Source organism: Natator depressus, chromosome 9 (genome assembly GCF_965152275.1).
Source record: "Natator depressus isolate rNatDep1 chromosome 9, rNatDep2.hap1, whole genome shotgun sequence".
Classification (NCBI taxonomy): Eukaryota; Metazoa; Chordata; order Testudines; family Cheloniidae; genus Natator; species Natator depressus.
In genome coordinates this window covers 58,201,760-58,223,235 of record NC_134242.1, presented here as the reverse complement: position 1 = coordinate 58,223,235, position 21,476 = coordinate 58,201,760, and the positions used below count along the sequence as shown (strand labels likewise).

At 47.7% G+C, this 21,476-nt stretch overlaps 1 protein-coding gene across 2 annotated transcripts in view; it reads right to left on the bottom strand.

The window, feature by feature from the left end:
- Window positions 1–21,476, bottom strand: part of PHKA1 (phosphorylase kinase regulatory subunit alpha 1) — a 211,157-nt gene that overhangs the window by 101,116 nt on the left and 88,565 nt on the right. For both annotated transcript variants that reach the window (XR_012641034.1, XM_074964316.1), the window contains 2 exons: window positions 13,994–14,124; window positions 11,265–11,406 (listed from right to left, as the gene is read on the bottom strand). Coding sequence is in view for 1 of the 2 variants with exons in the window: in XM_074964316.1 (XP_074820417.1) it covers window positions 11,265–11,406; window positions 13,994–14,124 (273 nt within the window). In the remaining variant the exon portion in view is untranslated. The remainder of the gene's footprint in view (window positions 1–11,264; window positions 11,407–13,993; window positions 14,125–21,476) is intronic.

Genomic DNA, 21,476 nt, shown 5'->3' with positions numbered 1-21,476 from the left:
ATCACTTGCAATTAATTCCTGCTGGACACATTAAGTCCACAGTCATAACTGTGCAGCCCAGTCATCTTCAATAGTTTTGTATAGGTGTATGTGACGGACTGTACCCCTGTGTTCACCACTTTTACAAAACTATGATAAATTTTGTACAAAGTATGCCTTGTGAGGTATCATTTGAAAACTCATAATTTGCTGATCTTCACTGTCCTGGTAAAATGGGTGCAGCAACATTGTATGTAAAGTTATAATATTTAACTGTATGATGTTACTAAGGCATATTCTAAATCTGGAGAAGAAGCCCAGACCAGTTCCTCAGAGACAAAAGGCAAACTAACTCCTCAGCCAGGTGCCAGCACAATCAAATAGACCACCACCAGCGTAAGCAGCCATTCTTTGGCAGGAAGAAGGGGGTGAGTGAGAAATTTACATCTTGGCAATGGAACAGCTGGGGCTTCCCGTGTGAACAGACTGGGTGTTGCCTGAACCCCAGCTGAAGACAATTCTCAAAGAGGAGGGAAAAAAATAAAAATGAGGAAGAGGCCACAAATCACCTCTCTCCCCTCATCTCTGCTCATGGCATCACCAACATTTGAAAGACAAAAGAAGCACCATTGAATGGGGGTGGGGTCCTAGCCAGTCTGCTGTAAGCATGTGAGGAAACCTTTGGCTTTAAATTTCCTTAGCTAGTTAAGTTAGTTATTAGTTTGCATTTTACCTTTTATTTCTTTGTAACCAATTCTGACTTTTATGCCTCATTCCTTGTTATCACTAAAAATCTATCTTTCTGTAGTTAAACTTGTTTTATTGTTTTATCTAAACCAGTGTGTGCTTGGATTGAAGTGTTTGGAAACCTCCATTTGAGATATCAGGGTTTGCGCATCTTATTTTCTATTAATGAAATGATGGACTTTCTATGAGCTTGTATTGTCCAGGAGGGTGCTGGGCAGTATAAGATTCATATTTCTGGGGACAGGTCTGGAACTAGGAATTTGCTGGTGTTGCTCTGTAATGTAATTCATGAGTGGCTAGCTAGAAGCACTCATATAATTCAGCTGAGAGTGATTTTGCACGTTAGAGGTTGTGTGTCAATGGACCAGGAATGGTTGTTTTTATAGTGAAGCCGTGTAAAAGACCCCCCCCCCATTGAAGAGTTGAGGGGACACAGTTATCCAGCAGTCCAGACTGTACCCTGGGGAATGGCACAGCATATTGCATATCCCATTAGAATTTAATTCTACTGATGCACAAGAAAGAGTGATTTGGATTCTACTCTCCCATAGCTTTGCAGGCTCTGTGGAGCTACCAGAAGTAAAAAAGCTTGTTTTCCTCCTTAATATCAGCAGCTGAGTCTGTATAATTGCAAGGAACAGATCTTTGGTGTTAAAGCCCTGTTTTAACATAATTTCTTTTCAGAGAACAGCTGATCTTCCAGACCAATTTTTCCCCTTCTCCATAAGTGCAAAGAGTTGAAGGAGGGTAAATTAACTGACAAGCCTGAGCCTTCATTGTCAAAATGGACACCTCCCCCAGAACTGGAAGTTCAGAATCTAGCCAGCCAGATTCCCTTTTCCCCAATATCTATTTTATTACTAGAAAGTTAAATCCCAGTATTTCTGCCTCCCCTCTCTCCTCCCCACCCCGCACCACAGTTCAAGTTGCCTGTCAAATGCATAACTCTCTTGTGAGATCTGACTCAATGACTTTTACAGAAAAGGGCTTCTATGGTTTTATACCACCATTATTTCCTCTATCAAAAATGGGGGGATGGTAAAAAAAACCTGGAATCATTAAACTATTGAATTTCATACCTCATTCCCTACATTCTCTTTGGAGATCATTCCACCAATGACATGTTTCAGAGTGGTAGCTGTGTTAGTCCCAAGGAGTACCTGTGACATTTTAGAGACTAACATTTACTTGGGCATAAGCTTTCCTGGGCTAAAACCCACTTCATCAGATGCATGCCACCAATGTGCACTCTTCTGATGCTAAAGGGTCCCAGTCAACTTTTTAAAAAGCCACAGTCTGAACGTGTTTGGCCTATTGTGGTTATAACTAGCACCTCAGAGGACTACAACTGAAAGTTCGGAAAAAAATGACCTTTCCCCTCCCCAGCTTGTTTACTTTTGTGCATTTGACAATGCCTTATGGGTAGCTCATTGCCCTGTTTCCCATGTACTCGGGTTCCTCTGTTGTTCACATGGGTCTTTTGCACAGCACAGAAGAGAAACATCTTGATATATTTGAAAAATGTCACTGTAAACCCATTAAAATTGGCAGGGGAACATCTACTACAACTCCATTTTTAAATTGACTAGATTTCACAATATGAGCCTGAAAAAGCCGCACAGACCAATTTATCTGCTATAAGGACTGGGCCTTAGTCTCACTCTGGATTGTAACACGAAACATAGCAAGCAAATTAGTAGTCTAGCAGCCCCAATATTAAGTTGTGGACCTAATTAATGTTTTAAAGGGATACAATTTGACTTTTTTGGAGTTGACAAAAAAAATCCTCGTTTATAACTAAACACCCATTAAACAGCATAGCCTGAGGATTTTCTTTTTAACGTCCTTTTTAAAAAAGGCTTGAGGGTTTTTCAGCTCCCTTTCCTTTTATAAACGTCATTTAATGAAGAGAGAAACTGACCATATAAGGCAAACTGAAGAAAAAAAAAAAACCCCCAGCAACCCAAAACACAGAGTTTTTACTAACCTCTTCCACTTACAGTTGTCTATATGCAGCACATGACTCTTGTGTTTGAGGATGCAGCATGTGAGCACCAAAAGCTCCTTAGAAGTGGGAGGAACCACCAGTGCCCGGACAGTGGCCCTGACCCTCTTTGCCTCTTCCCTTGAGGCCCCATCCCCACTCTGCCTCTTCTCACCTCCACTCCGCCCCCTCCCCCTGCCATCACTTGCTCCTCTCTACCAGCTGCCTGCTCCTCCCCACCCCCTCCCCCAAACCCCCCACCCACTCACTCCTTTCTGCCCCCCTCTTGCCTTAAGGGTGAGCAACAGGAGGGAGAGGGCAGAGGGGAGCAAGCAATGGGGGTCTCAGGGGAAGAGGCACAGCAAGGGCAGGAAGAGGCAGAGCATGGGCAGGGCCACAGGGGAAGAGGCCAAGCAGTGGCAGGACCACGGTTCAGGTGCCGGAGCCTTCCCCCAACTTCTCAGGAACTTCCGGCGGCAGCGCTCCAAAGGTGGCATGCTTCCAAAGGGAGGTGCACCGCATCCAACATTTCTTGCCCTATTTGGGGAAGCTTAGCCTTCCCAAGACTCTTATAGCCGCTGACAATGGTCTTGGTGTTACTTGTAACTACAGCACCGTTACAGTTACAGGACTGTCTGCACCTCTTGTCCCCATTCTGGGCTGCCTGAGCACTACCGCCTCAGGTGTTCAGCCTCTTGCCCTCATCTGCTTCCAGGTGGAATCCTGCAATTCTCCCACTCTCAGACTGGGACTCAGATACATAAGCTGTAGGTATAGTTGGGGTTATCACCCTGCAGGTCCAACTGGGTTTGGGCACCTGTAACCAGCAATAGTGACCAACTGCCATCTTGACACAAAGTATTTTTATTTAACAATTAGAACAAAGATTAGAGAAAAATTTTAGAGTAAGCAGCCTCTATGAATTGTCTCATCTAATCTTACGCTTTCATAGAATCATAGAATATCAGGGTTGGAAGGGACCTCAGGAGGTCATCTAGTCCAATCCCCTGCTCAAACCAGGACCAATCCCCAACTAAATCATCCCAGCCAGGGTTTTGTCAAGCCTGGCCTTAAAAACCTCTAAGGAAGGAGATTTCACCACCCCCCTAGGTAATTCCACCACCTCCCTTTCCCACAAGCTAAGGCCACATCCACACTAGGATGACTTTGCCTGTACAGCCATACCAGTAAAGCGCTCCTAGGAGGGACACAGGTTATCCTGGCAAAACTGTGCTCTTACCAGTAAGTTTATTCCAGCACCTTAGTGAAACAAGCGATGCCAGTAAAAGTGCACCTTTGCCAGCGTAACTGCGTCTGTGCGAGGGTCTTTTGCAGGCACAGTTCTGTCAGTCAGAGATCACATCTCTTCACACCCCTGACCAACAGCTAGGCTGGCAGAAGCCTGTAGCATAGATATGGCCCCACTTAAAGAGGCTTTCCTCTTAAGTAACAGGAACAGAACAGAACCACTTAGGGCCTGACTACAAGGGGAAACTGACCTGAGTAGCTATTCTGCAATAGCTCCCTGTGCAGGGCCACTTACAGAATCATAGCACTGTAGGGCTGCAAAGGAGCTGGAGAGGTCATTGAGTCCTACCCCCTGTGCTGAGGCAGGACCAAGTCAACCTAGACTATCATTGACAGGTGTTTGTCTAACCTGGTGTTAAAAACATCCAATGGTTTGCCATTCCACAATCTCCCTTGGAAGTCTATCCCAGAGATTAATTAACCTTTATAGTTAGAAAGCTTTTCCTAATATCTAACCAAAATCTCCCTTGCTGCAGATTAAGCCCATTACTTCATGTCCTAGCTCCCATGGGGGACACAGAGAACCACCATCCTCTTTATAACTGTCCTTAACAGATTTGAAGACTTATCAGGTCCCCCATAGTCTTTTCTCAAGACTAAACATGGCCACATTTTTTAACCATTCCTCATGTGTCAGGTTTTCTAAACCTTTTACCATTTTAGTTGCTCTCCTCCAGACTGTCTCTAATTTGTCCACATCTGTGTTAAAGTGTGCTGCCCAGAATTGGAAACAGTACTCCAGCTGAGGCCTCACCAGTCCTGAGTAGAGCAGGACAATTACCGGGTCCCCCGTCTTACATACGACACTCCTGTTAATACACCCCAGAATATTAGCCTTTTTCAAAGCCTGCATAACATTGACAACTTACCTTCAATTTGTGATTCACTATAACCCCCATATCCTTTTCAACAGTACGACCACCTAGCCAGTTATTTCTCATTTTGTAGTTGTGCATTTGATTTTTCTTTCCTAAGTGTAGTACTTTGTACTTATCTTTATTAAATTTCATCCTGTTGATTTCAGACCAATTCTCCAATTTACCAAGATCATTTTGAATTTTAATCCTGTCCTCCCAAATGCTTGCAATCCATCACAGCTTGGTGTCATCCCCAAATGTTATAAGCATACTCTCCACTCCCTTAACCAAGTCATTAGTGAAAATACTGAAGAGTACAAGACCCAGGTCAGACCCTTGTGGGACGATACTAGATACCCCCCTCCCAGTCTGACAATGAACCATTGATAACTATCTGAGTACACTCTTTCAACTAGCTGTGCACCCAACTGATAGTAATTTCATCTTGACCACATTTTACTAGTTTGCTTATGAGACTTATGTGAGACTATCAAAGCTTTACTAAAGTGAAGATATATCACATCTACTGGGTTCCCCCACATTCATTATGCCAGTAATCCTGTCAAAGAAAGAAAGAAATTAGGTTGGTTTGGCATGATTTGTTCTTGACAACATGATGGGTTGACATGCTGGCTATTCCTTACAACTACGTATACAATTTTGTCAAGGTACAATTAAGCAAAATTCACGGAATAGTTATGTCAAAAAAGGACAAAATGAGAGTATGGGCACGGAGGGGCTGAAGCCAAAGTAGTCACGAAGGTCTGTTAAAGTCACGGAATCCATGACCTCTGTGACCAAATCGTATTCTTACTTATAAGCCTAATACCCTCTAGGTGCTTAAAAATTGATTAATAATTTGTTCCAGTATCTTTCCAAGTATCAGCATTCAACCGACCAGTCTTTTTAAAGATAGGTACTATGCTTGCCCCTCCCAATATAATTGCGAATGGTTCCAAGATTCCTTCAGCTAGATCCTGAAGTACCCTGTGATGAATTTCATCAAGCTCTACTGACTTAAATAAATCTAATTTATCTAAATAGTCTTTAACCTGTTCTTTCCCTATTTTGGCTTGTGTTCCTTCCGCCTTGCTGTTGATATTAACTGTGTTGAGTAACTGGTCACCATTAACCATGTTAGTGAAGACTGAAGCAGAATAGGCATTAAACACCTCAGTCTTTGTGATAGCATAAGTTATTATCTCTCCTTCTCCACTAAGTAGAGAATCTAAACTTTCCTTTGTCTTTCTCTTGCTTCTAATATATTTAAAGAACCTCTTCTTATTGCCTTTTATGTCCCTTGCTAGGTGTAACTCATTTTGTGCCTTAGCCTTTCTGATCTTGTCTGTACTCCTCCTTAGCAATTTGTCCATATTTCCACTTTTTGTAAAATTCCTTTTTGTTTTTCACTTCATTAAAGAGCTCCTGGTGGGACCCTATTAGCCTCTTACAATTTTTCCTATCTTTCCTTCACACTGGGATAGTTTGCAGTTGAGCTTTTACTACTGTCTCCTTGAGAAACTGCCAGCTCTCCTGGACTCCTTTTCCCCTTTAGTTTTATTTCCCACAGGACCCTACCTATCCATTCTGAGTCTAAGTCTCCTTTTTTGAAGTCTTGTCCTTATTCTGTTCTCACTCCTTCCTTTACCCTGACTCTGGAATAAGGGTGTTCGCAAAGAAAGTTATTCCAGAATAGCCAAAGGAGTTTAAATTCACACCTTACCTTCTTCCAGAATAACTTCCTCATGAAGACAAGCCCTTACAAAGCCCAGATCCTCTAGTGTGTCTGTGGGACTCAGTATGGTTCCCTCTCTCCACGCCCTGTTCAAGCTGTTTTTTGCAAGCTGGCTACAAGAGCAGGTGGGAGTTATTAAACTGCTTGCTCTGACATTGTCTCCTAACAGATGTCCAAGTGTAAGCTGTTAGGTGACTGTTGGAAAGGGTCTCCTTCTCTGCTGGCCAACCAGGTCCAGAATCAATAATTATTAAGGCGCACCCCCACATCCGTCCCAAGCAGGTACAACATTTTCAAGGCCAATGAGATTTTCAGACCGATGTCACTTTAACACCTACGGGACCAATGAGTTTGGTTCAAATGCTTACATGCACTTACTGAAGAAAGTACGTAATGAAAAATGGTTCCCTGTGTACCCAGAAAACTACTGCATGTTGCTGCTTGGGAGAACACTAGAGGGACTTGAAAGGAAAAGAAATGCCTGGTGCTGAAAATTAAGGATTGCAGAGGTGCCCCGTTAACTTCAGTAATCCATATAAAATGGAGACCACAAAAAGATCAGTAACCCTCTTCAGAGTGGCAAAGATATAAGGGGCCAAATTGTCATAACTTCATACCTAAACTGGTTCCCACAACTGCACTCCTAACTGGCCTTTTGTGTGCACAATCACATCTGCAGAAAATGTGGTATATTAGTTGCATATTACTCCTGGGGGAATTCTGGACTACTGCGCATGCGCAGAATTCATGTGCCCCACAGAATTTTTGTTTTTTTCCCCAAAGAAAATACATTCTGCTGGAAAGGTGCTGCAGTTACTCCTTTTGCCCAGGAGGGGCCACTGTGGCACCAGGACAGAGGATGCGGATAGGTAAGAGAAAGATGCTGCCTTCCTCACAGCAACCTGTCTGTGTGGCCAGCTCAGGAGGCACGTGATATGGGGCAAACGGTGATGCTGGTGGGGGGGTGTCACAGACCGGGGTTCAGAAAGGGACAGACTGGGGCAGGGGCTCAATGGAAGTGGGTGTAGGGACACATGGAGATTGGGGGAGGGGTGCATGGCCACATGGGAGGGTGGGGGTGGCTGAGTGGGGATGCAAGGACATGGGGGAGGGGGTATAGGGACACATGGGGGAAGGGGGTGGCTGAGTGGGGGTGCAGGGACAGATGTGCCTGACTGAATGAGAGAGGCTAGGGGTCAGACAGGGTCTGCATGGTGGAGGCTCCCTGACAATCCCTCCCCACCCAAAAAGAAGCCTGTTCCTTACTTCTCCCACCCATACCCAACAACCCTCCAAGTTCACAGCCAGGCTCCTACCCAAAAATTATTTCCCTGTCCCTCAGCTCCTCCATTACCCCTGACTACCTAAGCCTCTGCACTGCTTCTGAGGGGTGTGGGAAATACGGTTCTGTACTGTAGTTTAAATGACTTATTACTCAGAGTTCTGTATTAATATGCCTAGTAAGGAATCTATTTGTCAAAAAACATTTCCTGAATCTTTTTTGTTGTCTGTATTGTTACAGACATAGTTGCTGACAGGTATTTTTAAATAATTTATCAAAATACTTGAAACTGGTGTGATTATATTGTGTTATTTTCACAAATAAAATATGCAGAATTTTGCAGATTTTTAAAATATTGTGCGCAGAATTTTTAATTTTTTTGGCACAGAATTTCTCCAGGAATAGCATCTGCAATCATGAAAACTTGGCCCAAACCATAGGCACTCTTGCCTAGAAAGTTCTGTCAGGGGCTCTCCCAAGTTTAGAACCAAGTAGGGGTGCAGCGCAAGCTGTGTGAGTGGGAGGGAATTATTAAATGCTTGAGAACTCAAGCTAACATCTTCGTTTTGGCACTTAGACACAATGAGAGGCAAAGGAAGGCCTCAGGGCACAATACGCATGAGTAAGAAATTAAAGCACAGTGGGGCTAGTGCCCTGAGGAGTTTGGAAAGAATCCCAGTATATAAATACACAAATATGGTAAAAAGCCACAAAACCAATTGTTAAGGGAGTTAATCTGTGCTGACATTTCAGCAGGGCCTTTAACTGTGCAATAGTCCTCATTAAATCCAGCATTTTCTCCATTAATTATTGTCTGTTGGGGTACCAGTCAATCCAGGATCAACTATGAAACCTACACTTGGAAGTTTAGAACGGAACAGAGCCACCAACAAAAAGCCCTACTGTACAAATCTCATTGGAAGGGGATGATTATATATCAGTGAAGATTTTTTTACAAAGCTCTACCAACGAGCCTATGGAAACAGAGGGCCAAGAATGGAACTGCTAACAGCAGCTGCTGAGTGTGTCCAGGTTGGGGGTGGGGGGCGAGGGGAAGAGGAGGGGATGTTATTGCTGAGGCAGTTCATTTGACAGCAGAGCAACAGGAAGAGATTTTGTCTGTGTTTAGCAGACCCCCATAATGGTTCTGCAGATCAACAGGAACTTTAGGTGCCTCTGAAACTGATCACAAAGAACACACAGTTAGGTCAGTTTTTAAAATGCATGTTGTGGGCAGGAGTGACAGGGCCATCCGGGAAATTCCTCATTTGGAAATTTGAACACACAGACTATTGACAGGTGCAATGGGGGTGTCTGCTACACCTATCACAGGTGATTTTTCTTCAGCTTTATTGGACACACCTCGGGATGCATTGTTTCACAGATCAGTGACTGACGGAGGCTCCCCAAGGGCTCCTCCCAGCTTACTGGAATGAAGGCTTTTCTCTGAGCAAGGCTAACGCCAAAAGACATCATTACATCATTGTCAATGCAGCTGTCCTGTGAGCCTTAAGTGCGCACTAGAACTCCCTAAGACATTTTCAGTGAGACATTTGGAGACTGATTTCAAAATCCCAACTACTTACTGTTCTGTTCAAAGTATACTACATTCTGGCTAGTGCCAGACATTATGGCTGAGCTATTAACTGCTGCGAACAGACATTTATAATGGAAATGTTGACACAACCTTCAGCTAGAGACACAATACACAACTAACAGATTCCACATACTTGCAGAAGTGGGGGGAATCCACTGAAGGGTTAGGAAAACCCTCTGACTTAACCTAGAGCTCTCTCTAGTGGTACCTTGGCTAAAGCTGGAAAGGACATTTTAAAATCAGTAAGTGAAATGTGCACCTTTTAGCATGCAACATTTGTTCCCAAAACAGCATGAATGGCTCAGCACATCGGAGGCAAAGCTGTTGAGATTGTTTCTTAGTTCCAGGCATCACTAACGAGGCAGAACCCAGGCAGTGTAGTCAAAATAGAACAGCACAAGAAGCTAAAACGCCATTCATCCTGAGCAGAATAAGATTGTTCTGCTTGACTAATCTGAACTCCGCTCACTCAATGGAAACAAAATCCAAATCCAGATATGGACAGCTCTAATGCTGACCTGGGGGTTCACTTTAAACTACCAGTATTTTTAGATGGGTCCCCAAAGCGTGCACATTGACCTCACTTCTTCCCAGAGCTCCTGGTCAGGTCAGGAAATGCACTGCTGCAGGAAGCAAAAGCTGCAGCTGGATTTCATGGGGATGAGAGAACTTTATGAATGATTCCATCTGGTAGACATACATAGAATAGAGGGACCAAATCTCATGCTTCAAGGAAAACACTGAGCCGCAAACGTCAGGAAGGAATCTTGCCCTGCCCCTAAATACAGCATTCCACAATTGATGAGGTACTTCCTGAGGATTTTTTTCCCCAATGCATCAGCTATAGATTACTATCACAGGCAGTATACCAAAACTGACAGGCTGTTGGTTCAGTCTGGTAAGGAAAATCTTATGATTCTATTAGAAAGAGGGGTCACTTCCTCACCTGCACATGCTATTAAACACAGTCCTTGTGCTTCAGAAGATAAAATACTACTTTCCCCTGAAACTCAGAGAGCAATAAGGGTGCAGGCCACAGCGTGGGTTCCAGCCCACGAAAGCTTATACCCAAATAAATTTGTTAGTCTCTAAGGTGCCACAAGGACTCCTCGTTATTTTTAGTCCTGTGACCTCCTGGGAATGAGAGCAACTTAGGGGCAAAGTGCCCATCTCCTCTCTTGCTGCTCTGAAATATTGTTATTGACAGTACTGTACAGCCCTATCTCAGCTATTACAATACAGCTCTAACAGATACTTTCAAAGCATAGGAAGGAATATAAAGAGCCAATTCCATTTCACCTCACCTCTTCTCAAATACTTCATTTGTCTCCAGGTTTCCATTCTCTTCAGTGCCTGGCAACACACCAGCAGTGTGCATTTCTATCTCAGCAGTGTGCTACTTTACTAGCATTAAGCCTCGCAACACCCCAATGAAGTACATGAGGTACTATCAGAACCTGAGACACCGAGGCACAGAGAAGTTAAGGGATTGGTCTACATTGCACAACAAAGCCCATGGTAAAACCAGGACTTAGATGCAGGACTCCTGGCTCCCAGTCCTCTGCATTATACAACACTTCTTCCCCAGCTGCCTCTTGTCTTTCAGCCCACCCATCCTCTTCCCCGCCCCCCAAAAACTCCCGATTCATTTGTATTGGTCTCTTTGGATGCTATTGTTTGTCCTCGTCCTGATGGTTTGTGTGGAAAGCGAGGAGTGATCAGGCTCAATTCAGATACCAGGTTGGAAAGCACATGGTAACAGGTTGTTTTCTTACTTCTTTGCATGATGCCACCCTCCAGGCCAGTTAATCGCTACCTTGCACTTGCCGTCCATCAGACACTGGGCTGCTGTGATGCTGGCCCCTCCTACAGCTGCTGCATAGTCAAAGATACCTTCAGTGGTTGGACAGTCATAACCTAGGGGCAAGAACCAGAGAGCGTCGCTCAGGACAGAAGACTCCAGTGGGAACATCACTGCATTCCTGGTGGAAGTACACCAGGGAACTACATTTCACTTTATTCACAGTTCTGGCTTTCCATTTTGGCCACTGTAGGGAGCCAAAGCGAGGCTGCTGGCAAGGGGCCTGACCTTCTTTGAGCATGGTCTATGTGGCAGATGCCACCCTCTGGCTTTCCAAGATGGTTTTCTTTGGGCCGTGCCCCACAGAAAAAAGTATTAAAAGCCAAATGGCTTTCTCAGACCAAGAATACTCAGAGGTTGTATGGACCCCTCCTGGCTCAGTGCCAAGCAAGTGCTAGGCCAGTTAGCCCCATTTGCACACAAACACTGGTTCAGTTACCAGATACACTGGGTTGGCTTTGCTCTATTCCCCTCTTTCACATGGAGTACCTGTAACCCCTCTACCTGCCCAACAACCACACAGAACATCCTTAGTCTCCAGAAGCAGAGCCCTTCTACACTTGAACACTAACATGGGAACTCAGCGGATGTGGACCTAGAACGTAACCCACTCTCTCACCTTCAGCACCACCCCACGCATTGAAGACCTTTCCAGGTATATCCAAAATCTCAAGGTGTGGCTTCACTGCAATCAGAGGTATGGCTGCAGCACGTTACGCTAGCTTTGCTCTTGCTAGCTCAAACAATAGCAGTGAGCTGCAGCAGCACAGGTTAGTCACTCAAGAGGGCTTCTACAGCCTGTGCTACCACACATGCTGCCCTGGCTTCACTGCTCCTGTTACTGGCGCTAGCTAGATCAAAGCTATTTCAACGATGTGCTGCAGTCACACTTCTGATGCACTGTAGACAGACCCTCAGAGCAGCACAAAATTCCAGGACCAGTTTCTCGAATTAAACCTGTCGCCTTGGAAGAGCCTTGAGTGTTTTGTGCAGAACTCGGGACTCTGTAGTCGGGCTCAGTGTAACATCAGGAAGGAGGTAGTGTCTCCCGCTGTCTCACACAAAGATGACAAACTTCACCTCCCACTGTGCAGCTGGAAATGCTAAAGCCCTTCAGAGTGCTGACTTCAAGGAGTAGCTGCAAGTGCCATGGCAGGCAAGTGAGCAGTATAAATCCACTATAGAGCACAATGCTACTGTACGTGATTGGAGCCCACTGAGCTCCTGCTATTCCTGTGATTCCTGCTTGCATGTGCTGGAGCTAAAATCAAAGCCAGTCCCAGCTTGTTGGACATCTGCCTTTTCTGTTGCTGCAAGGCGCATGGGTTTCGGTGGCTACTTCCTATCAAATGGCTTTTCAAACGCCTGGAACATCAGCACACGTCAAAACGTCCAGTGGAGAATCCAATATCCAAGAATCATGCTGAACAGCAGAGAAGAGGTTAATGGCATTGGCAATTAAGTATCCATCATTAGGTTTTCAAGTTAATGCTCCACTGAGGAGGAGGAAGACACCACCCCCACACCCGCCCCCTTTGCATCACTGGTTCAGGAAGCCTGGCTTCCAGACCTCTTAAGAAACACTGTAACAGGTTATATCATGGACCACTCTCTGGCGCCCTCTGCTCCTTTGAAACTGAAAGTGAAGCCTCAGATCCAAGGATCACAGCAAGTTCTGCATGATGGTCACTGTGTAATACCCCCTTCCTGCCCCCCCAGAAACCCATAAGCTCCAGCAGTTCAAATATCAGCTTTGCACATCCACACTAGAGGTGTATGGATGGAGTTATACCAATGGCTAGAATCTGGACCTATGTGCAATCTAGACAAGGTTTAAGTCACTCTTTGTTCAGCCATGGCCACTGAAGTACAGTTCTACCCTGAAAGTGGCCTTGTCAAAATGTCTCTTGGAGCTCCATCTTTATCATCTCAGGGGGTATGTCTACAAAGTCTGCAGCAGCATGCCTCCCAGCCCATCTTGACAGGACTCACTAGAGCTCTAAAAATAGCTATATAGACACCCCCCTCCCTAGGCTTCAGAGCCCAGTTTGCAACTTCAAAGCAGTGTTTACATAACTGTATTTAGAGCGCTAGTACAAGCCCCATCCACCAACCGAAGTCTGTTGACCCAGGTTGGGAGGCTTGCTACCTCAGGCTGTGTAGACATACCTGATCAAATGCACTTCGTTTCCAAGTAAACCATTGTTTTGTGTCTAGCTGCCAGCCTGCCAACCCACCCAGTGATCTAAGAGAGATGCTGGATTCATTCCTTGTCACACCAGCCCCAGTAATACAGATTCTCGAACTGAAACTCAATTAGCATTATGTTAATGACGCATGAGCCAGACTAGAATCTAGTTCCCTTTCACAGAGCTGTGCTGCCTCTTCTAGGTTAAAACGAGCAATTTTTAAAAAAGGTTTGCACTGGGAAAGCTAGTAGTTCTGCCAATTAACACAGGGAGAAGATCTGTGCAGTAAGAGCAGCCCATTTTTACAGTCACTTATCAGAGCAGAAATGGACTTTGTTTAGAAAGCTGAAAAGGAGAAAACCTTTGACGGCTCCTACTGGAAAATGCTCAGGACTTCAAGCTCAAAACAAACACAACCATCTTTCATTCATCTTTGCTTAAAAAGGCTCCTTACCCAGTCCATACTCCACGGATTCCGGGTGGTCATCGTCCCCCTCCTCACTAACCTTCTGGAGGTGCTGCAGATAGGCATCAGTGTGAAAGCTTGCCATCTCCTCCATGGAAGCCACTTTGGGCTTGACTATCCTAGTAAGACAGATGGAACAAGAGCAGTAATGCAGATTCACAAGGTGTAGCGGGAACTACTTGACTGGGAGATCCTCAGGTTAGGGATCTCGAATCAGCTTATGCTATTAAGATAAACAGGACACAAAGCACCCAGCAAACGTTGCCATTCTGACTGAAAAAAGCCTCCTGCTCCGAGCTGGGCCACTGATTTTAATGGGTGTGAGGCAATGTTATCATGGTTGCCTTTGATGTGGAGCACTTGCAGGCACTGGCTACAGATTACTTTGCAATTAATCTTTTGCCCTTGTTTGGATTCCATTTCTATTTTCACTTTTATTTAATGCTGCTCTGAGTTTGGCTGACTGGCTACAGATTCAAACATTTTGGTCACACACACACATAGATAGGTAATACCCACGGGTGGCCAGTGACCTGGCCGTTGGGGAAGCTAGCCCCTGGCCCCTCCCCTTGTGACCCCTCTCCCGCTCCCCTCCCCTTGTGACCCCTCTCCCGCTCCCTTCTTTCCCCTTTCCCCTGCAGGAACCCAGACCACCCCCACCGTGGCCCCCGGCCCCAGCCCCAGTGCACCAGGTGGCCCAGCCGCAGCACCCCCAGCCTCAGAGCACCAGGTGGCACAACTACAGCCACCCGCAGTCCCGGTGCCCCAGGCAGCACGGCCCCAGCACCAGCCACCCTGAGTCCCTGCGGGAGGCAGGCCAGCCAGCCCCAGCCAGCCAGGGCAGAGCGCTGGGAAGTGCAAGACTGGGGCCTGGCCTGGGGGGCAGAGCCATGCTAGGCTGTTTGGGGAGGCACAGCCTCCCCCTTCCCATGATACTCACCACCCATGATAACACCTGTGTGTCACAACTAGGTCTAGTCCCACTCTCTGAACGGACACCAATCCGTTATGAAGGAATCCAATCTCTGGATGCCACATGCTGCTAAGCTCCTGGGTCTGGAGAGTGACTGGTCGCTGGTCCGAGCTCTGTGACTTTCAGGCGCACACCCCAGAGCAGAAACACCCATCTTGGGCAGTAGGACCCTGCAGTCTGGCCCCCCAGACTCCAGAACCAGTTTCATAGCCTTCCTGAATCCCTAGTTGTTTAGACAAATTCCACGGAGTCCACCTGGCTATGGGAACTCTGCTTTCGAGTTAACCCCTTCAGGGGCAACATCACAGTAAAACAAGGATACCCAGGCTTAGCAAATGAATGCGTTACCACACACACACTTTACTGCTACAAAACACAAGAGTTACAGATCAATGGAAAACAGCAAACTCCTGAATGCATCCCCCTCAGCCTGATCTCACCCTCCACCCCATTGTGAGTCTCTGTGTTTGGTCAGCGCCCCTGGAGGAAGCAAAGTCCCTCCTGCTTCCAGTCTCCCCAGCTGGTCCCCTGTTTTCAATGATGAATTGGCCCCTTGTCTTAGAGAACATAAATCAGGTCTGAAAGACCAGGGAGCACCTGTAATATTTTATGAATATCATATGCCCACCAGTTTGATCTATTATTGTGTTGTTTGCTATAAGATAACAAGGGATTCATTCAAGTGGGGGTTGCTTGCACATAGCAAGAAAAGGGGACAACAGCATCAGAAAGGACAATGCAGGTGTCAATCACGTTGAAGTGTGACCTCTGACACCAGACAGACTTCAATAATCTGGAAACTACCGGAAGGGGATCCAAGTAGGAAAAACTGGAAGAAAGAACAGTCCTTAAAGAACAGGAGAGAACGAGGCAGAGGAGTAGGTTGAACCCCTGTGCCCAGAGATGGGGGTGTCCGGGATAAGCAAGGCCTACCAGTACCTACATCTATAGCAAGAGGGATATGTGTGACCATAGACTTTTTAGAGTGTTAAAAACCCCTTTCTCTGGTTATCATAGGCGCCGACTCTGGAGCGCCCACAGAAAAAAAATTAGTGGGTGCTTAGCACCCACCAGCAGCCAAACTCCCCACCCTCCTCCCTACTCCTGCCTGCCGGTGACCCAGCCAATCAACTCCTCCCGTCTCCCTCAGCGCCTTCCACGATCAGCTGTTTTGCAGCCTGCAGAAGGCACTGGGAGGGAGGGGGAGGAGCAGGGGCGGGGCTGGAATTGGGCTGGAAGAGGTGGAGCAGGGGCGGAGTGGGGGCAGGGCCGGGGGTGGAGCATCCCCGGGGACAGTTGGAAGCCAGTGCCTGTGTTGGTTATGCTTTGTTCCTACTGTTGAGATTAAACACTACTTTGTTCTAAGAAGGCTGCTGTGTGTCATTGTATTCACCATGGGTCAAAGCTGCCAACGAGAAGACCCACAAGTAGCCAAACCTCGTTGGATCTGTGAAGCAATCACAGTTGATACACAGGGCATTGTAGCCTGAGAGTGGGAGAATCATGGGATTCCACCCAGAGATAGCTAAAGACACAGGGCATATCACCAGGAGAGAAACAGAAAACAGCAAGAAGCCAGAGGTTCGAAGGGAGGCCTCATGAGCCTCGACAGCATGAGATTCAAATCCCAGGGAGGGACAGGGTTCCAGACGTGAGGGTAAAGATGCCACAGACCTTTCAAGAACCAGGCTGTCATGTTGTGAGTGAAGAGCGACCTGCCTTGGAACGGAGGGTGGAACACCGAAATAGTGGCCAGGTGAACCCTGATCAATGACAGGGACATGCTGTGACATTCCCCTGGTGTTATCTGGACCAGTGATCTGCTAGATCACTCCAATCCTTGACCCTGGGAGCCAGCCTTACCCTGCTCTGCTGTGAGAATCCGCACTCCCGAGTTGTTCATGCACAGCCTCTGGCATGTAAGCTGCTCCCAGCATGTGAGTGAGCACTTTTGGCCAGCCACTACTTGGATTGTGCAACCGAATGACGCTAGCCAATATCTCCAGTCCCAGACACAACCCTAGGAACCTCCGTCTTGCAGTGTCCAGTTATGCCCGCTGGACGCTGCAAGCTTATATGAGTTCGTCAATTTAACAAAGAAATGTATATATACCAGGCTTGTTATCCCAAGGGGAGTCTCTGACAAGCTTCCAACCAAACGCACTGCTTCAGGTAGAATAAACAAACACATTAACTACAAAAGATAGTGATTATATACATATATATTTTAAGTGATTATAAGTCAAGGCACAACAAGTCAGATTTGGTCAAATGAAATAAAAGCAAAAAGCATTCTAAGCTGATCTTAACACTTTCAGTGCCCTTACACACTAAGATGCTTCTCACCACAGGCTGGCTCGTTGCCCTTCAGCCAGGCTCTCCCCTTTGATCAGCATTTCAGTCGCTTGGTGGTGGTGTCTTTGGATGGAGGTGGAAGAGAGAGGAGGAGCAAGGCAAATGTCTCTCCCTTTTATCATGTTCTTTCTTCTCTCTTGGCTTTGCCCCTCCCCCCTTCAGGGTCAGGTGAGCATTACCTCATCGTCCCAAACTGACCAAAGGAAGGGGGGAGGGGGGTGATTCACTCGAGAGTCCAACAGATATTTTTTGTTGCCTAGGCCAGTGTCCTTTATTCCTGTGAGGCTGGGCTGGGCTTGTCCCATACATGCCCTGATGAGGTATGAACTTCCCCTCTGTTCCTGAAGAGTTTTGCCTGGGCTTGTTTTAAGCCATGAGGACACATTTTCAGCCTCATAACTCAATACATACATGAAATTACAACCTATAACATTACTGTAACTACAATGCTCAGTGCATCATGAGCCTTCCGAAGACATACAATATGACAAAGTTTGCATTGGGTAACATACAATTGTATTATAAGGATGAACATGGGGGTACAGGGTGTTCACTAGAAATACAGAGTGTCACACGCCCTGAAATGTGAGGTGCAGAAGATAATCCAGGATCACCTGCAGCAAGGCCTGCTCGGCACAGACGCACCGATCCAAAGCCCAGCATGTGAATCTTTTCCACTTCGCCAGGTAAGTTTCTCTGGTGGAGGACTTTCTGATACTCAGTCTGGGACCTGTTGCAGCTGGGTCTAACATTCCCGCTCTTCTGCATTCAGCCACGCAGTAGCCATGCTGTCAAGTGCTACACCTCTAGGTTTGGATGCAGGACATTGTCCAGCCCTGCTGTCCCAGGAGCATGACAGAGAGGAAGCTGCAGCGGCGCAGCTACCAAAAGGTCCAGCGGCATGCCAAACCAGTGCTGGCAAGGCCACTCAGGTGCTATCAGGATAACCTGCACCCTGTCCTGTTTGATCTTCACGAGGATTCTGTGGATCAATGGCACCAGCAAGAAGGCATACATCAGGGCTTCCAACCACAGGAGCAGGAAAGTATCAGACAGGGAACCCCTGTCCATCCCCCGGAGTGAAGAGAACATGTGGCATTTCCTGTTCTGGCAGGACGCGAACAAGTCCACCTGGGGAGTTCACCACTTTCGGAAGATCATACTAGCTGCCTCTGGATGGAGCGATCACTCGTGGTGAGACGAGAAGGTCCTACTGAGGCAATCCGCTAGCACATTTTTGGTCCTGGGCAGGTGCGCAGCTACCAGATGAATGGCATGCCACACACAGAAATCCCAAAGGCTGAGAGCTTCTTGGCAAAGGGTTGACAACCTGGCTCCGCCCTGCCTGTTGATGTAATACATCATGACAGTATTGTCCGTGAGGACCTGCACCACCTTGCCCCTCAGGTGGGGCAAGAAAGCCTGGCAGGCCAGGCGAACCGCCTTTAGCTCCCTGACATTGATGTGAAGGGCCAGATCATCCCACAGCCAGCGGCCTTGAGTGCTGAGCTTGCCCAGGTGGGATCCCCAGTCCAAGTCAGAAGCATCTGAAACCAGGGTCAGCGATGGGGACGGGGCCATGAAGGGAACACCCTGCAACATCAACCCAGGGTTCAACCACCACTTCAGGGATAACAGGATGTGATCCAGCACCCTGACTACCCGGTGTATGTGATGTCTGTTGGGGGTGTAAACCGACACCAGCCATGCTTGAAGAGGCCACAGGTGGAGCCGGACATGACTGACCATGTATGTACATGTGGCCATGTGGCCCAGCAACTGCAGGCAGGTGTGAGCCATGGTGAGCAGGTGGTTCTTCACATGGGAGATCATGTCCAACATAACTTGAAAACATGCCTCCGGAAGGAAGGCTCTGGCTCGTGTGGAGTCGAGAACCACCCCAATAAACTCCATGCGTTGGACTAGCCTTAAGTTGGATTTTTTCCTCATTTATCAACAGGCCCAGGTTGCGGCAGGTGGAACGCACCAGATCGAGTCTTCTCTGCATTTGTTCCCAAGACCTGCCCTTGATGAGCCAATCGTCGAGATACGGGAAGACCTGGACCCCTCAATGTCTTAGGTAAGTGGCCACTGGTGCCATACATTTTTTGAAGACCCTTGGAGCCGATGAGAGGCCAGAGGGGAGCACTGTAAACTGGAAATGGCATTCCCCCACTATGAAATGGAGGAAATGTCTGTGACCTTGGAATATGGAAATATGCATCCTTCAAGCCAAGGGCAATGTACCAGTCTTCTGGATCCAGGGATGGGATGATGGAGGCCAAGGAGACCATGTTAAATTTCAACTTCTTGAGAGAATTGCTGAGGCATCACAGGTCCAAAATGGGCCTGAGGCCCCCTTTTGCTTTCGGGATTAGGAAATAACGGGAGTGGAATCCTTCCCCGTCATGTCCTGAGGGACCTCCTCCACCGCCCATCTTGAACGAGGAGTTGCTCATGTGAAGGGTCCCTGAAGAGGGATGGGAAGGATGGGGACTGGAAGGAAGGAGTGGCCAAAAAAAGCAGGGTGTAACTTTAAGACTATCTCCAGCACCCAACGGTCTGAGGTGACTCGGGACCAGGCCAAACGGAAGGGACGAAGATGGTTGAGGAAAGAGCAGAATGAATCCTGGGAGGTGACTGGTGCGTTGCTCTTGACTGCACCCTGAAAATGAGTGCTTCTGGCCCCTAGAGTGTTTTGCTGGGCCGGGCTGCACAGGTGAGCAGGAGGAGGAGGAAAGGCAACGGTAGCTGAAACTAAAAGTTTCCTCTGCCTCAACCTCTGAGCCATGCCTCGTGCACCAAGCCTGGTGCCATTGGTGCCGCCAGCTGTTGCCCCGAGGCGGCGGCCAATGAGCGGTGTGAAGGGGACAACGCTATAACCGGCACGCCCCATGTGCTCCAATAAGGCCACTGCCCCAGCGCCGTCTAGGCAAGGGGCTGAACTGAGCTTCCATGCCAGAGGAATCCCCTTCCGGTGACCACGGTGGGGCTATCAATGCTTGAGTTTGTTTGCTGACTGTCGCCATCGGAGACTGGTGCCTGGAGCAAGGCGATTGATGCCGGTATCGAGGGGACCGGTGCCGGGGGGACCAGAAACACGACGGGGAACACTCCCATGAGGCAGGCGGCCGGAATCTTCGCTGAGAGAACAACTGGTGGGAGGGCAAACAGTGCCGGTCATACGGAGACCAGCACCTTCCTCTAGGCGATCCATGCTGGGAACCGCGATCACAGTGCTGGTGACTTAGGGCAAGTCCCAGAGGGTCTAGGCTGCCATTCCGGTGACCTGCGGCACGGAGGTGGAGAGTGCCGCTTCATCTCGGGGGATCGGTGGCATTCTACCGCCCCAAGGGGTCTTAGCAGCTGGCTTGCCCCCGAGGGGAGCCTTTACTAGTTTCTGAGGCACATGGTGCATCAGCGGCGCAGGCAGAGGCCTTTGCTCTCTTGGCCCCAAGGAAGCTTGTGAAGGCATTGGTGCCATCCGGGGGTTTCGGTCCCATGCCGCTCCCGGGAGTCAGTGGTGGATCTTTCAAGGGGCTAAGGGCCCTGACCGGGGAGGCACAAGTGTGGGGCTCCAGAGTGGCTGCATGGCTCGAAGTGGGTCCCTTGCCCAATGGCTCATGTCCGTTCTTGCCTGATGTCAGGGAGCCATGCTTCCTAGCCTTCTTTTTGGGCACCGGTGACAGGGAATGGTGCTGGATGGAGCCCAGTGCTGGGAGCACACCGAGGCCCTCAGCGAGTCCTGGTGGGATGGCACAGAAGCTGGACGAAGGGCAAATTCCATGAGGAGAGCCTGTAAATGAATATCCCACTCCTTCTGCATGCGGGGCTGAAAGTTTTAACAAATTCAGTACTTATCTCTAACATCTGATTCCCCCAGGCACTTGAGGCAGCATAGGCCTGTTGCAGTACATGCAGGGCTTAAACCCTGGAGACCCGGGAATGCCTCACCTGGGGCAAAGTCCCAACTGGGACTCTAACTGCTAACTATTAACTACACTTAGCATTAACTACTATAAACTAACTATTTACAAGGCCCTAAGGCTCGAAGTCAGTAAGACGAAAACCACTAGCCCTTGCAATGCAAAGAAAGGCACTCCAACTAACCACCACGGGTGGTAAGAAGGAACTGAGAGGGCA